Raw genomic sequence first — 17,901 nt, forward strand, 5'->3', positions numbered from 1 at the left:
TTAGGACCGACCAAAAGAAGGCCCTGTCTCCTTTGGTTTTAAGTCTGGTCTTGGGCACCACGAGGTGGAGCTGGCTCTCGGACCTCATAGTAGTGTAAATTTGGATGAGGTCCGAGATATACTGAGGTGCCAGTCCATGTAAAGCTTTAAAAACAAACAGCAATGTTTTAAAATCAATTCTAAAATGAACAGGGAGTCAGTGCGAATTCTCAAGAATTGGGGTTACATGCTCGCATTTCCTGACCCCTGGTAAAAGTCGTGCCGCCGCGTTCTGGACTAACTGCAACCGGGAGAGAGCTTTTTGGCTAATGCCAGCGAAAAGTGCATTGCAGTAGTCCAGGCTAATGAAATAAAAGCATGCACAACTTGTTAAAAAAGGTTAAAAGATAAAAACGGTTTTGCCTTTGCTAAAAGACAAAGATGATAAAAACACGATTTTAAAATGCCATTGACTTGTTTGTCAAGTTTAAAATCGCTGTCTATAGTGACGCCAAGGCTGGTGACCTTGGGACGCACATCATTTTGCAATAGTCCCAAGTCTGTGAGGGCTGGATCGAAAACTACAATTTTAGTTTCCCCCTCATTCATTATTTAAAAATTCTGGGCTAACCAAGCCTTGACATCGCATAGACAGTTGAGAAGGGGTGTCAGGGGGCCGTGGCCTTCTGAAATTGCCAAAGAAATCAAAGTAAACCAAAAGATAGTTTGCTGAATGAACACATTATTTTAGATCAGGGATTCTCAAACAGAGATCCGTGAACCTTCAAGATTGGGGGTCGGTAAATTTCTTTTGCATTAAATTCATGAAGTTATGGCATATTTGCTCAGTGGCTTTGTGGTTATAGAGTGTCCGCCCTGAGATCAGTAGGTCGTGAGTTCAAACCCCGGCCGAGACCTACCAAAGACTATAAAAATGGGACCCATTACCTCCCTGCACTCAGCATCAAGGGTTGGAATTGGTGGTTAAATCACCAAAACGATTCCCGAGCGTGGCCACCGCTGCTGCTCACTGCTCTCCTCACTTCCCAGGGGGTGGAACAAGGGGTTGGGTCAAATGCAGAGGGTAATTTCACCACACCTAGTGTGTGTGTGACTATCAATGGTACTTTAACTTTTATTGTTAAAAGGTGCATAACTGAAGATGAACTACTAAGTCAGGGGTCTCAAACTCATTTTTACTGGGGGCCGCTGAAGGTAGAGTCAGGGGTAAGCAGGGTATTCACTTCAGAATCACGTTTCTACCACCTAAATAAATTGTCGACACTTCAGATTGCCTAAGGCTAGTTGCTCTTTGTATTGCCGAATTAAATTTTTGTGTTACGTTATTGTACATAGTGTCTAGTGGGATTTAAGATATATAATATATTCAACTATAGTGGTACTTCAACCTTTACGTATTATGTGGTACAAGCTGCGTCTCGTTTTTTTTTATTTTTATGATTAACATCCATCCATCCATCCATCCATCTTCTTCCTCTTATCCGAGGTCGGGTCGCGGGGGCAACAGCCTAAGCAGGGAAACCCAGACTTCCCTCTCCCCAGCCACTTCGTCTAGCTCTTCCCGGGGGATCCCGAGGCGTTCCCAGGCCAGCCGGGAGACACAGTCTTCCCAACGTGTCCTGGGTCTTCTCCGTGGCCTCCTACCGGTTGGACGTGCCCTAAACACCTCCATAGGGAGGCGTTCGGGTGGCATCCTCACCAGATGACCGAACCACCTCATCTGGCTCCTCTCGATGTGAAGGAGCAGCGGCTTTACTTTGAGTTCCTCCCGGATGGCAGAGCTTCTCACCCTATCTCTAAGGGAGAGCCCCGCCACACGGCGGAGGAAACTCATTTCGGCCGCTTGTACCCGTGATCTTATCCTTTCGGTCATGACCCAAAGCTCATGACCATAGGTGAGGATGGGAACGTAGATCGACCGGTAAATTGAGAGTTTTGCCTTCCGGCTCAGCTCCTTCTTCACCACAACGGATCGATACAACGTCCGCATTACTGAAGACGCCGCACCGATCCGCCTGTTGATCTCACGATCCACTCTTGCCCCACTCGTGAACAAAACTCCTAGGTACTTGAACTCCTCCACTTGGGGCAGGGTCTCCTCCCCAACCCGGATTAACTTGCGAGCATAAATTTGATTTACAAGCGTCTGTGTAGCGAATGGGCGTAGTAAATGAACTTCGGAAAAGCTGGCCCATAGCATTCGGTTTTCTCGCTAGTCATCCATTTTCTCTGATTTTTGCCCTTTCAGGGTGACAGGGGGGCTGGAGCCTATCCCAGCTGCACTCATTAGCTTACACAGTATTTTACGGACTAAATAAGACCCGTCCACTTAATTTTAGAGGAAAAATACATTTTTTCATCCGTAGATACATATCGGTTTGTTGTAAAATGAGATATTAACATAGAACAATTCTGTAAATGTTTATTTACATACTTTGTTTCTAAATGGGGCCTGTAACATGGCAGTAAAATGGCTGATCAAACAAAACAGAAACATCATTGATGTCTTTATTCATCTTTTATGAGATGAATAAGATGTTCTCATTTTTTTAATACGGTTCAAGATGTTTATCAGGATTTTTCTTCCTTGTACTTTGCAAACGCTTTTGAGTTGGAACAGTTACTTGAAGTGGATAATTTTAGAACATGGTTTCCTTTCTTTGCTTAATCCATTCCATAATTTAGCCGTTAGCGAAGAAATACCCATAGATTAGCCACGCCTTTGTATAAACCGTAGGGTTCAAAGCTTGGGGAAAAAGTATCGGCTTATAGTTCAGAAAATAAGGTCGTTACAGATCGACATATATTTGCTGTCCTGCCTTAGGAATGGTGTGTGAAGGACAATGCTGAGAAAATGAAGGTGTATCAGATTTGGATTGACTTTGCAAGGCAGTTGGAGCCTAATAATGCTAGTTGGAAGCTGGAAGAGCCAGCTCTGGTGCTGCTAAAATGCAGAAAAACGAATTGTTTTTAGTATAATAATAATTACATAATAATTAACATGGAGAAAATACTGATGGTATGTGAATACGGAGGAGCACAGTGTTACCACTGTATTAGCCATCACAATTTGCGATGGCGTTTGTTGGCGTTTTAGACTCCTGTTAAAGAATTAAAAACGCTGACATGACTGAAAATTGCTCACTTCGCGCTGTACACACTTAGGGCCTGGTCTACTAACAGTGCAAACTTAATAGTGCATGCAAAGCTGATCTATGGGCCTCACATAAATATGATTGTCTAAATTTGGTTCATAACATCTGCTGTATCTGCTGGGATTTGTCTGTTTGTTTACTTTTAGTCATCACTGAAGTCTGACTGACAGGGTACTACACCCTGTCCCATAACATAACCCAGCTCAAAAAGTTATAGGTGGATTTTGATTAAAGTTTCAGAGAATGTCAGAAGCTGTCATCTCCTAGAGTGCACCTTCTGCAGGGTAAAAAATAAATTCTGTCGTTTAGGTGATGCTTCTGTATGACCCAGAGCAGGTGGCGCAGATTATGCTATAATAATTGTCACGGCGCGGATTCAAACCTGCGTTCCTCCTGCAACTGATTGTCACAGTTCCTCCTCTGGCTGCTCGCTCGGACACGCCCCCGCTCACGCTGAGCGCAGCACACCCACGCAGCGACAAGCCTGCACCCAATCGCCCATTTCCTCACCTGGAATTGATGAGGGCGGACTGGATAAAGGTCCAGTGGACCCAAGGAGCGGTGCGGGAACTTAGTTACCTCTCTTTGTACCTGTCTTCCCCTTCGAGATCGTCTGTTTCCCCCCTGTGTTTTTGGACTGCCTTCCTCGATTCCTGACCCTCGCTTGAACACAGATCTAGCCTCTCCTCTCCTGCCCTAGATGTTCATCTGCCTGCCCCTTCGCTCTCTACAACACTTGGTAACACACACTTCAGTCAATTTACAAACTTAGTCTTGCACCATACACTCTTGAGTTTTTGTCACACTTCATTTCCTTGGTTTATTCGTTAGTATTGTTTAGTATTCTTATTATATATATATTCATCATATATATAACAAATTATTGAATATACTTCCCCTTGGTGTCCGTTTGCCGTCACTCCTCTTAGTAAACCATAACAATAATTATTCTATAACCCCATAGGTTGGAGCAGGATAACAGGAAATCATTGTCCCCATGGTGACAGCCGGTTGTTTGCGTAAAAAAACCCAAGTCTGCAGCACTTTATCAGTCTCAGTAGATCAACTGCAACATCCCCACTAATCGTACACACAATTTTTATAGTTTGCAAACATTATTTATCACTTGTTATGTGGGATTTTAGTAGATCAGGTCCTGAGAGCCTAACTCCTGTTACTGATCTACTGTAAGGAAGGTATTCATAAGGCACCATTCCTGGGTGGATCTCGCGTGGGATGAATAGGTGGCCTAAGCAGTTTGCAGTGCAGTCTGCGGAAAATTATGGAAAGTGCCACTCTACGTAGCAACTGATGCCGTAGTCGAAGTCGGAAATGCCACAACATATTTTAAGAGGGTTTGGCGGCGAAATAAATTACTGCATGCCTCAAATTCGTCACGTTCCATGTGTCAGATAAACCGCGACGAATGGGGCCGTATGAACCCACTTCCTACTTTAAACCACAGAATTGAAAAATGCGTAAGTCCATCCACTTCATCAAGTGGCCAGCCAAGACCAAAGCAGTGAAGCTTACAAAATATGACGACAGTGATATGAATCATCATTGTGTAAAAGTTCAACCAATTAAGTTAGCTTAAATTATTTTTTTTTTAAATGGCTTCATTTGGAATGCTAAAGTTGTGTTATTATTTTTTGAAACTTTAAGATGTGTGACATAAAAATTCACGGTGGAAGAGGGGTTAGTGCGTTTGCCTCACAATACGAATGTCCTGAGTAGTCAGGGTTCAATCCCGGGCATTGGATCTTTCTGTGTGGAGTTTGCATGTCCTCCCCGTGAATGCGTGGGTTCCCTCCGGGTACTCCGGCTTCCTCCCACTTCCAAAGACATGCACCTGGGGATAGGTTGATTGGCAACACTAAATTGGCCCTAGTGTGTGAATGTTAGTGTGAATGTTGTCTATCTGTGTTGGCCCTGCGGTGAGGTGGCAACTTGTCCAGGGTGTACCCTGCCTTCTGCCTGATTGTAGCTGAGATAGGCACCAGGCAACCCCAGAGGGAATAAGCGGTAGAAAATGGATGGATGGACATAAAAATGCTAATTTGTTTACACTGTGTTCTGAAGTCAATAGGTGTAAATATTTGACCTATAGATACTTGCTATATGTAGTACAGAAGGCAGATTACTACGGCGTTGAGGGACTGTGCCAGCAATTTGAGGGTTCCAGGTTCAATTCCAGCTTCCGCCAACCGCCGTCATGTCCTTGGGCAAGACACTTCACCCACCTTGCTCTCAGTGCCGCTCACACTGGTGTATAAATCATAAATAAATGCTTTGTACTTGTAGAGCACTTTTCTACCTTCAAGGTACTCAAAGACACTACTTCCACATTTACCCATTCACACACTGATGGAGGGAGCTGCCATGCAAGACGCTAACCAGCACCCATCAGGAGCAAGGGTGAAGCGTCTTGCTCAGGACACAACGGATGTGACGAGGTTGGGACGAGGTGGGGATTGAACCAGGGAACCTCGGGTTGCGCACGGCCACTCTGTCACTGCGCCACGCCGTCCGTATGAACGTGAATGAACGGTTGGTGGTGGTCGAAGGGGCTGTAGGCCCAAATTGGCAGCCAGGCTTCCGTCAGTCTACCCGAGGGAAGCTGCGGCTACAAATGTAGCTTACGAGTGTGAATGTTGAGTGGATGTGAAGTGGATGAATGATGGGTCCTTAGTAGAGATGTGCGGATAGGCAATTATATCATCCGCAACCGCATCACCAACGTTGTCATCCACCCGCCGTCCACCTGAACCAACATATTATCAGAACCGCAACCGCCCGCCACCCGCCCGCTGAAATACATCAGAGGTCGGCCACCTTTACCACTCACAGAGCTATTTAAACCCGTTTCACAGAGTAATGAAGACAATTGGAGCCGCTAATGTTCTCGCGAATATCCAATTGGCGTTCATCCCGGGGGGCTGTGGCGAGGTTTGCTGCTAACGGGGTGTATAAAATAGTCAGAAATCGTCATGGATACAAAGGATTCTGGGTATTTGTTGTGTTGCGTTTATGTTGTGTTACTGTGAGGATGTCCTCCCGAGATGTGTTTGGCAATCTTGTTTGGTGTGGCTTCACAGCGTGGCACATATTACCAAGAGTGTTAAAATTGTTTGTATCACAACCATTAGTGTACTCTGTGTCACCCAGTATGCCTTGCAGTCGTGTGCGTGTTGCTGCGGAAGCCACACACAACATGATGCTGGACTGACAAGCAGATTGTACATGCTGTAGAAGGCGACAAAGTCAATGCGTTGTTTAAATTGAAGTCCATCAAGTTTATGCTTATAATCTATCTATGGGCTAATATGTAAGTCCTTAGAAAATGTTCCCTACCATAAAGAGTCTTGTAAGTTTGAAAACCTCTGCTTTACATCAACATATTTAACATCATTCCGCCAGATGGGTATTTTGTGGATGTCGATAGACGTGCAGAATCAATGCCTTACCTGAGTCACACTTTATTCATTATTCCAAATGCATTTACTGAGTCTTGTTGAAACAGATGCGAGAAAAAACACATTCTCATGGTCACCGCTTTGCGCTTATTCGCCATCTCGAAACTTGTATTCAATATATTAACATATGTTTTGAATGAAAAAAATGTGAAGTGTATGTCCACTCAAGTGTATGCGCTGTTATGTTCCCTTTGCAAGAAAAAATATTATGCCCCCCACTGTCCACCGCGACATCATTTGTCAATAAAATTGTTATAAGTACATCTGACCTGCTCAGTAGCCTTGTGGTTAGACTGTCCGCCCAGAGACTGGAATGTCGTGAGTTCAAACCCCGGCAGAGTCATACTAAAGACTATAAAAATTGGACCCAATGCCTCCCTGCTTGGCACTCAGCATCAAGTGTTGGAATTGGGGGTTAAAGCACCACTGATGCTCACTGCTCCCATCACCTCCCAGGGGGCGAACATGGGGATGGGTCAAATGCAAAGGATCATTTCACCAGACTTGGTGTGTGTGTGTGACTATCGTTGGGACTTTAACTTTAACTTTGCATAACACTGTATTATTATGCTGGGGGGCGTGGCCTGCGGGCCTGCAGCGAAGCGGGGTGTGCCAGGACCGGCCTCTAAATCAGCGACAGGTGCGTAGATGGCCCACCTGGGCATGGTTATTTAATCACCTGTCGCTCTGTTATAAGCAGCAGCCAGGAGGAGAGAGGTGTCGGAGTGGGAGTTGGAGCAAGAGCGAGAGCGAGAGTGACACAGACCTTGTGCTACAAAGCAAACAAATGGAAAACGCTGAAAATAAACCAGCATTAAACACTGAAACCTGGGCTCTCATGTCGGTGATTGGTGGTCTGGAGAACCCACTGGGGGGGCAACCTCCACAATCGTGTAATGTCTTTAATGAACAACCAAAAAAAGAGAAATATAGCTTTATCAGCATTGTTATTCAGGAAATCAATTTTGATGAAAATAAAACCTTATTTAAACTGCAAAAACATGTTTACGTACTTGAACCATTTGATATTGAATTTAAAAAAAAGGTAACACTTTAGTATGAGGAATATCCATCCATCCATCCATCCACCTATTTTCTACCGCTTGTCCCTTTTGGGGTCACGGGGTGTCGCTGGAGCCTATCTCAGCAGCATTCGGGCGGAAGGCGGGGTACACCCACTCACATTCACACACTAGGGTCAATTTAGTGTTGCCAATCAACCTATCCCCAGGTGTATGACTTTGGAGGTGGGAGGAAGCCGGAGTACCTGGTGGGAACCCACGCAGTCACAGGGAGAACATGCAAACTCCACACCTCAGTAGAATCATTTAAGTCTCACCTTAAAACTCATTTGTATACTCTAGCCTTTAAATAGACTCCCTTTTTAGACCAGTTGATCTGCCGTTTCTTTTCTTTTTCTTCTATGTCCCACTCTCCCTTGTGGAGGGGGTCCGGTCCGATCCGGTGGCCATGTACTGCTTGTCTGTGTATCGGCTGGGGACATCTCTGCGCTGCTGATCCGCCTCCACTTGGGATGGTTTCTTGCTGGCTCCGCTGTGAACGGGACTCTCGCTGCTGTGTTGGATCCGCTTTGGACTGGACTCTCGTGACTGTGTTGGATCCATTATGGATTGAACTTTCACAGTATCATGTTAGACCCGCTCGACATCCATTGCTTTCCTCCTCTCCAAGGTTCTCATAGTCATCATTGTCACCGACGTCCCACTGGGTGTGAATTTTCCTTGCCCTTATGTGGGCCTACCGAGGATGTCGTAGTGGTTTGTGCAGCCCTTTGAGACACTAGTGATTTAGGGCTATATAAGTAAACATTGATTGATTGAAAGATCCCGAGTCCGGGATTGAACCCAGGACCTTCGTATTGTGAGGCAGATGCCCTAACCCCTCTTCCACCGTGCTGCCTATGGGGAAATATTCACCATTATTTAGTTGCTTATTAACATGCAAATTAGTAACATATTGGCTCTTAATGAGTCGTCATTAAGTACTTTTTAATGCCTTATTCTGCATGGCCTTATTATACAACCAGTTAACCGTTAATTAAGCGTCTTACCTCAATAAGGTTAGGGTTAGGGTACTTAGAATATGTTCCCCTAGTGTCCAAATAACTCTAAATTAAAGGCCTACTTAAATTAGATTTTCTTATTTAAAAGGGGATAGCAGGTCCATTCTATGTGTCATACTTGATCATGTCGCGATATCGCCATATTTTTGCTGAAAGGATTTAGTAGAGAACATTGACGATAAAGTTCACAACTTTTGGTCGCTAATAAAAAAGCCTTGCCTGTACCGGAAGTAGCAGACGATGTGCGTGTGACGTCACTGGTTGTGGAGCTCCTCACATCCTCACATTGTTTACAATCATAGCCAGCAGCAACTACAGCTATTCGGACCGAGAAAGCGACAATTTCCCCATTAATTTGAGCGAGGATGAAAGATTCGTGGATGAGGAAATTTAGAGTGTAGGACTAGAAAAAAAAAAAAGAAAAAAAAAGTCAATTGCAGTGGGAGCGATTCAGATGTTATTAGACACATTTACTACGATAATTCTGGAAAATCCCTTATCTGCCTATTGTGTTGCTAGTGTTTTAGTGAGATTAAATAGTACCTGAAAGTTGGAGGGGTGTGGCCACGGGTGTGTTGACCCCAGAGTCTCTGAGGGAAGTCACGGCAGCTGCAGCAGGACGGAAGCTCCGCTGATGTCTCCAGTAAGAGGAGACCTATTACCACAATTGTGTCACCCAAAACTGCTGGTTGACATGTAGTCGGGATCCATGTTCGCTTGACCGCTCTGATCCATAGTAAAGCTTCATCTTCGGGAATTTTAAACAAGGAAACACCGGCTGTGTTTTTGTGGTTAAAGGCTAAAAGATTCCCGCCTCCATCTTTCTACTTTGACTTCTCCATTATTAATTGAACAAATTGCAAAAGATTCAGCAACACAGATGTCCAGAATACTGTGTAATTATTTGATTAAAGCAGACTACTTATAGCTTGGATCGGGCTGGAAAAATGATGTCCGCTACAACCGGTGACGTCAAACGCACGCGTCATCATACTGCGACGTTTTTAACACAACACTTTGCGGGAAATTTAAAATTGCAATTTAGTGAACTAAAAAGGCCGTATTGGCATGTGTTGCAATGTTAATATTTCATCATTGACATATAAACTATCAGACTGCGTGGTGGGTAGTAGTGGGTTTCAGTGGGCCTTTAAAGTCTTTGTTACTCAGAATATGATCCCCGTACTAAAGTGTTACCAAAACAAAAAATAAAATAAATAAATAATACTAGATGTAAATTGATACGCATCATTAACAACATTAACTTATTAACATATAAAACACTTTAACCTAAAAAATAAAATAAAAAATAAAAATAAAAAAAACGTTTTTTGTAAATGAAAATGAAGTCAGGATTAATGACTACTTGGAGCAAAGTTTGTAATGCACAGCTTTTGAAAGCGGGGTTTGACGCATGACACTGTTAAAGCATGTTTCCTGGGGTCTGAATTTCCTCTTGGGGATTAATAAAGTATTTTTGATTCCGATTTTGTAACATTGCACCGCGCCCCCTCAGGGCGACCTACCCACCCCACTATTTGACAGGAACTGGTTCAAAGCTTGGTCCGCATTGCCGGCAGTAAGTCGAAAACATTTCCAGTGAGGGTTGGACTCCGCCAAGGCTGCCCTTTGTCACCGATTCTGTTCATAACTTTTATGGACATAATTTTTAGGCGCAGTCAAGGCGTTGAGGGGTTCCGGTTTGGTGATTTGGGATTTAGTCTCTGCTTTTTGCAGATGATGTGGTCCTGATGGCTTCATCTGGCCGGGATCTTCAGCTCTTACTGGATCGGTTCGCAGCAGAGTGTGAAACGACCGGAATGAGAATCAGCACCTCCATGGTTCTTGCCTGTAAAAGGGTGGAATGCCATCTCCGGGTTGGGGAGGAGACCCTGCCCCAAGTGGAGGAGTACAAGTACCTAGGAGTCTTGTTCACGAGTGAAGGAAGAGCGGATCGAGAGATCGACAGGCGATTGGTGCGGCGTCTTCAGTAATGCGGACGTTGTACCGATCCGTTGCGGTGAAGAAGGAGCTGAGCCGGAAGGCAAAGCTCTCGATTTACCAGTTGATCTACGTTCCCATCCTCACCTATGGTCATGAGCTTTGGGTCATGACCGAAAGGATAGCGGCCGAAATGAGTTTCCTCCACAGGGTGGCGGGGCTCTCCCTTAGAGATAGGGTGAGAAGCTCTGCCACCCGAGAGGAACTCATAGTAAATCTGCCGCTGCTCCACATCGAGAGGAGCCAGATGAGGTGCTTCGGGCATCCGGTCAGGAATCCACGTCCAACCGGTAGGAGGCCACGGGGAAGATCCAGGACAAGTTGGGAAGACTATGTCTCCCGGCTGGCCTAAGAACGCCTCGGGATCCCCCAAGAAGAGCTAGACGAAGTGGCTGGGGAGAGGGAAGTCTGGGCTTCCCTGCTTAGATGGATGGATGGTTTAAAGTTTGTTCTTATACATCAAGCATTTATAACCTGCAATTATTGATTGTATGGCAATCCTGTAAATAAATGTTATTAAGATTTAAAACAGTTTCAAAAATGTTTTCCAAATGAATCTTTTAAATTTGGAGCATTATGGTAGTCTGAGTACAGTACGTGACATTTTCAACACAGGTCTTACCATGACATGAAAGTAGATGTGCTCACAGCTTTCCTCACCGGGAAGAAGTGTCAGGTTTTGAGGCTGAGACTTGCTTGGGTTGTCCAGTATGGCCCGAGGATTGAAACGTCGCTCCGCGATGGAGACGTTATATTTGATCCCTGAGAAGTCACAAGAGGCGTTTGGACAAATGTTAAGAACAATCCCACGAGTTTAAGTATCTCTGCTGTAGACTAAGGGTAGAATAATTGTAAATCCCTGGCTAATGGCGTCACTGTGGTGGTGCGCTGCAATTTAAAAATGACCGACTTGTACAATCATCTGAATCCTCAACTCTAGAAATGACTCATTTCCAAACCACATTGTTTCAAACAGTTTCCATGTCCTACTGGAGATTTTCTTTGCATGTGAAAAAACTAACTGATGGTGAACTTAAAACTAGGGTCAACCAGCGACTCAAAAGAGGTTTGTAGACCTTGCCTTAATGTGTTTCTCAATAATACAAACATCAGTTCATACTGATAAAAGTTCCTCATTGCCAGCTCTGTGTTTTTGTTCTTTCTAGCAGTTTTATGTTGCCATTTTCTATTTCTGCCACCAGGGACTCCTTGAAACATTGCGCTTATAACTAGAAATTAGTGTTGTCCTGATTCCAAAATGTGTTTCAATACTTTTCTAAATAAAAGGTAACCACAAAAAATTTTTATTATTGGCTTTATTTTCACCAAAAAATCTTACGGTACATTAAATATATGCTTTTTCTTGAATAAAATAGTGAACATACAAGACAACTTGTCTTTTTTTCAAAGTTTGTAGTTGTCGAACCCCAAAATGCAGAGACGGGGGCAGGCATTGATCAAGGAAACATGATTTAATAAGAATACTAAGACAAAAAAAACAAACGGTTCAAACAAAAAGCGCGCACGTGGGCGGATAACAAACTAAGGGTCTTTAGCATGGAAGCTAGAAAGAAACAAAAAGGGGCCTAGCGTGGAAGCTAGCGGGTAGCAAACAGGAAAACAGAAGTCGTTACTTGTAGAGTGAAAACAAAACGGAAGCAGGGAACGAAAAACAGTCAGCTACAAACAGATATCGAAAGATAGCTTAACGCTACGCTGCAATGACTCGACTTGAAACGACACGACAGGAGCGACAATACGGAAGTCATCGGCAAGACAATACAATAATCCAGCACTGACTGGAGGAACAAAGCAGGTCAAATAGGCCCAGGCTGATTGACACCAGGTGTGGCTAGGTGCCAATCATCTGCAGCTGAGAGGAAACAGCACACAGGGAAACATACAGGAAGCGGAACCAAAATAAGAGTGCTGACAAGAACTAAGGACAGGAAATACTAAAAACAAACAAAGGATAAACTAAAACACAAACAAACTGTCAGATACCGAAAGATAGCTTACCGCTACTATGCAATGACTCGACATTAAATGACACGACAGGAGCGACAATACGGAAATCATTGACAAGACAATACAATAGTCCAGCAGTGACTGGAGGAACAAAGCAGGTCAAATAGGAGTGGGCTGATTGACACCAGGTGTGGCTAGGTGACAATCAGCCGCAGCTGAGAAGAAACAGCACACTGGGAAACATACAGGAAGCTGAACCAAAATAAGAGTGCTGACAGGAACTAAGTACAGGAAATACTAAACACTTACAGAGGAAAAACTAAACACAAACTGTCAGTTACCGAAAGATAGCTTATCGCTACGCTGCAATGACTCGACATGAAACGACACAACAGGAGCGACAATACGGAAGTCATCTACAAGACAATACAATAATCCAGCACTGACTGGAGGAACAAAGCAGGTAAAATAGGAGTGGGCTGATTGACGCCAGGTGTGGCTAGGTGCCAATCAGCCGCAGCTGAGAGGAAACAGCACACAGGGAAACATACAGGAAGCTGAACCAAAATAAGAGTGCTGACAAGAACGAAGGACAGGAAATACTAAACACACACAGGGGAAAAACTAAAACACAAACAAACTGTCAGATACCGAAAGATAGCTTACCGCTACGCTGCAATGACTCGACATGAAACAACACGACAGGAGCCACAATACGGAAGTCATCTACAAGACAATACTATAATCCAGCACTGACTGGAGGAACAAAGCAGGTAAAATAGGAGTGGGCTGATTGACGCCAGGTGTGGCTAGGTGCCAATCAGCCGCAGCTGAGAGGAAACAGCACACAGGGAAACATACAGGAAGCTGAACACACACAGATGAAAAATTAAAACACAAACAAACTGTCAGGGGCAAGCCCGACACTTTTATTAGTAAGTAAGCAAACAAAGGCTCCTAATTAGTTTACTGACGTATGCAGTAATATATGGTATTGTTTTCCATTCTATTATTTTGTCAAATTATTAAGAACAAGAGGTAGAAAATAAATTATTAATCTACTTGTTCATTTACTATTAATATCTGCTTAATTTCTCTATTAACATGTTCGATCTACACTTCTGTTAAAATGTAATAATCACTTATTCTTCTATTATTTGATACTGTAATTTGGGTATCAATCAGATACCAAGTAGTTATATTGGTCATATTAAAGGTCCCCGTGTTTCCACGGATGTATATATTGAGTTTATAAACATAACATACATTTTAAAAAAATGCAAGATGATATTTTGATGCCAAAAAATATTGACCTAATTATAGTTGTATTGACAAGATACATTCCTGTATTTGGTATCATTCCAGTGGATGTTAGGTGTAGATCAAGTTTGTTTACATTTTAATGTCGGTGCGCTACGGTGTGTAGTGAAGCATATTTAGCTACTCCTTGTCCTGCAGGGATGTTACTTGCAAGAAACTTACTTTATTTGTTGCCATTGAGGCGAAGATTACTGATTTAAAAGTAGCTACAACACTGCAGACTGCGGTTGGACTTCAGCCGCAAGCCAGCAAGCCATACCTTAAAGCACCTCTTCCTGGTACTTTTTTACAGGCGGTATAGTACCAAATTGTATTAATTAGTATCGCGGTACTATACTAATACCAGTATACCGTACAGCAGTACTAGGAATGAGTACCATAACTCTGCACCAGTGTCGATGTCAACGGTAGTGACCTATGCCGTTATATTTGTGTCTTAACACTGAGGTTGCAAATGCAGATTTTGAGGATATAAAAATATGTTTTGCAAGCACAAACATTACATGTTGAATATGAATTAAACTCACGTGAAAAATGTATCGTTCTGAGTGAATATAAATGTATTTTGTGTACAATAAAAGTTGTTGCTTGTTTGCTATTATACATATCACTAAACGGAACAGAAAGAGAGACATTAAAAATGTAAGTATGGCTTTATTTATTTATTTAAAACATCTAAAAGCAGGGGGTGACAATAATGATAAATTTGTTAATATCAGAATGTCGATGGACCTCCGTGCTCTTCGCTTCCTTTTGCACCGAAAGAGACACTCATTGCAGACAGCTTCAAGCACAGTGTTTTTAAACGTTTAGAGATAAAATCCTTACATCTTTTTCTTTTGATCTTTACACCTAAATAGTTTGATTAATGTATTATTATATGTGTTACTAATGTGTGGCTCTAGTAATTTATATTTTTGAACTATGTTTTCAATTTCAATCATATTAGTTGTTCGTAGATGCTATTAAGACACAAATATGACGCCATGGTAACCAGGCTAAAATAAGATGAGGCTATCGGCGCCTCATTTCGGTGCTAAACGAATGCAGACTGCAACTAGTACTTGAAATTAATATTTTGCAGAAAACAACTTGTAAGTATAGGCACGATGTACCTTAGAATTGTAGCGCTAGTCACAACATCAAAGTGAGTGTGGCGCATTCATGAACCCCGGAACTGTGAGCATTAACATTACAACACAAGCAAGTCAATTGTTCTATACGTGCTCTATTGTTGCTGGTTGTGCTGCATAAAATATGACAATTTTTTTTTTAAACTTATTTTTGACTGTATTAAAAAAAACGTAAATTCCGGACTATAAGGTATGGCTGTTTCCCTACGTTTTGTACAATACTGTAGCTAATTCATTGAGTTTTACGGGTTCACATGCCACCAATAAATTTAGCCTCATCACGACAGACAAACAAAATTGCCAAACTGGTCACAGGGACCAATGAAATTGTCCACATTAAATCGAACACAACCACACAATCGTTCAGTCAGTCATTTAGCTTGTTATGGACTCACCACCATCATGGTTAAGACGAGAGATGTCCGATAATATAGGACTGCCGATATTATTAATACTTTAAAATGTGATATCGGAAATTATCGGTTACAAAAAGTAAAATGTATGACTTTTAAAAACACTGCTGTGTACACGGACGTAGGGAGAAGTACAGAGCGCCACTAAACCTTAAAGGCACTGTCTTTGCGTGCCGGCCCAATCACATAATATCTACAGTTTTTCACACACACAAGTGAATGCAACGTATACTTGGTCAACAGCCATACAGGTCAAACTGAGGGTGGCCTTATAAACAACTTTAACACTGTTACAAATATGTGCCACACTGTGAATCCACACCAAACAAAAACGACAAACACATTTCGGGAGAACATCCGCACCGTTTTTGACTGATTGATTCAAACTTTTATGAGTAGATTGCACAGTACAGTATATATTCCGTACAATTGACCACTAAATGGAAACACCCGAATACATTTTTCAACTTGTTTAAGTCGGGGTCCACGTAAATCAATTCATGGTAACACAACAGAACAAATACCCAGAGTCCCTTGCAGCACGAACTCTTCCAGGATGCTACAATAAACCCTCACCCCTCTACCGACTACCCCTAGCCCCGCACCACAACCCCGACCCCCAAACCTTGCCCACCTCAACCTCCTCATGCTTTCCCCAGGAGAGCATGCCCCAAATTCCAAGCTGCTGTTTTGAGGCATGTTAAAAAAAATTATGCACTTTGTGACTTCAATAATAAATATGGCAGTGTCATTTTGGTATTTTTTTCCATGATTTGAGTTGATTTATTTTGGAAAACCTTGTTACATTGTTTAATGCATCCAGCGGAGCATCACAGCAAAATTAGACATGATAATGTTTTAATTCCACAATTTTTTTTTTTTTTTTTTAACAAAAAATGCATGTTTAAATTTTTTTTATAAAAATTAATAAACTGTTTCACCGGCACTGTTTAGGTGTACCGATTTTGCTCAGTGGCCTTATGGTTAGAGCGTCAGCTCTGAGATTGGGAGGTTGTTAGTTCAAATCCCGGCTGAGTCTTACCAAAGACTACAAAAAAGGGACGCATTACCTCCCTGCTAGGCACTCAACAACAAGGGTTGGAATTGGGGGTTAAACCAGCAAATGATTCCCGACTGCGGTGCACGCTCCTGCTCCCCTCACCTCACCTCCCAGGGGGTGAAAATGGGGATGGGTTCAATGCAGAGGAGAAATTTCACCACACCTAGTGTGTGTGTGAGTCAATCATTGGGACTTTAACTTTATTTTGTAGTAGTATAGGTACACAATCGGTAAACAAGACCCATTCCGACTCATAACACCAATTTAAAAAAACTCCTAATACAAATTTGCATGAAACTATCTCACAACTTCAGTTCGGTTTTCACTTCAAGCACATCTGTCGAGCGTTACTCGCCAGACATAACAATGAATGGAAAATTAAATAAACGTGTTCCACTGTACGCAACCAGGGAAGACAAGATAACTCCCTCCGTTCTCTTTCTACTTTTGTTTTGGCAAGTCTGATTTATTTCATGATGACGCATGGGGGTGAAGAGGTTAACTAAGAACACGTGCCCCCTTCACCCGGGCTTCCTTAGCGTCTTCTCATGGCGAAACAGGAACCTGATATCATATCCGTGCAAATAAACTTTTAAGTAAGGAATCCTTTAGAATATGTGCAGGTGGCCACTTACAAAGGGGATTAAAATGTATTTAGTCAGCCACCGATTGTGCAAGTTCTCCCACTTAAAATGATGACAGAGGTCCGTAATTTTCATCATAGGTACACTTCAACTGTGAGAGACAGAATGTGGGAAAAAAATCCAGGAATTCACATTGTAGGAATTTGAAATAATTTATCTGTAAATTATGGTGGAAAATAAGTACCAGTATTTGGTCAACAATTCAAAGCTCTCACTAATGGAAGAAGGTTTTTGGCTCAAAATGTCACGATACATGGCTCCATTCATTCTTTCCTTAACACGGATCAATCGTCCTGTCCCCTTAGCAGAAAAAGAGCCCCAAAGCATGATGTTTCCACCCCCATGCTTCACAGTAGGAATGGTGTTCTTCTTCCTCAAAACACGACGGGTTGAGTTTATACCAAAAAGTTCTATTTTGGTTTCATCTGACCACATGACATTCTCCCAATCCTCTGCTGTATCATCCATGTATCCATTTTGGTATAAACTCAACTCATCGTGTTTGGAGGAAGAAGAATACTGAGTTGCATCCCAAGAACACCAAACCTACTGTGAAGCATGGGGGTGGAAACATCATGCTTTGGGGCTATTTTTATGCTGAGGGGACAGAACGATTGATCCGTGTTGAGGAAAGAATAAATGGGGACA

General features: G+C 42.7%; 1 protein-coding gene across 3 annotated transcripts in view; it reads right to left on the reverse strand.

The window, feature by feature from the left end:
• itga11a (integrin, alpha 11a) overlaps positions 1 to 17,901 on the reverse strand; it is a 310,434-nt gene that overhangs the window by 56,541 nt on the left and 235,992 nt on the right. For all 3 annotated transcript variants that reach the window (XM_061887056.1, XM_061887057.1, XM_061887055.1), the window contains one exon: positions 11,338 to 11,477. In XM_061887056.1, coding sequence (XP_061743040.1) covers positions 11,338 to 11,477 — 140 coding nt within the window. The remainder of the gene's footprint in view (positions 1 to 11,337; positions 11,478 to 17,901) is intronic.

Source organism: Nerophis ophidion, linkage group LG25, assembly GCF_033978795.1.
Source record: "Nerophis ophidion isolate RoL-2023_Sa linkage group LG25, RoL_Noph_v1.0, whole genome shotgun sequence".
Classification (NCBI taxonomy): Eukaryota; Metazoa; Chordata; class Actinopteri; order Syngnathiformes; family Syngnathidae; genus Nerophis; species Nerophis ophidion.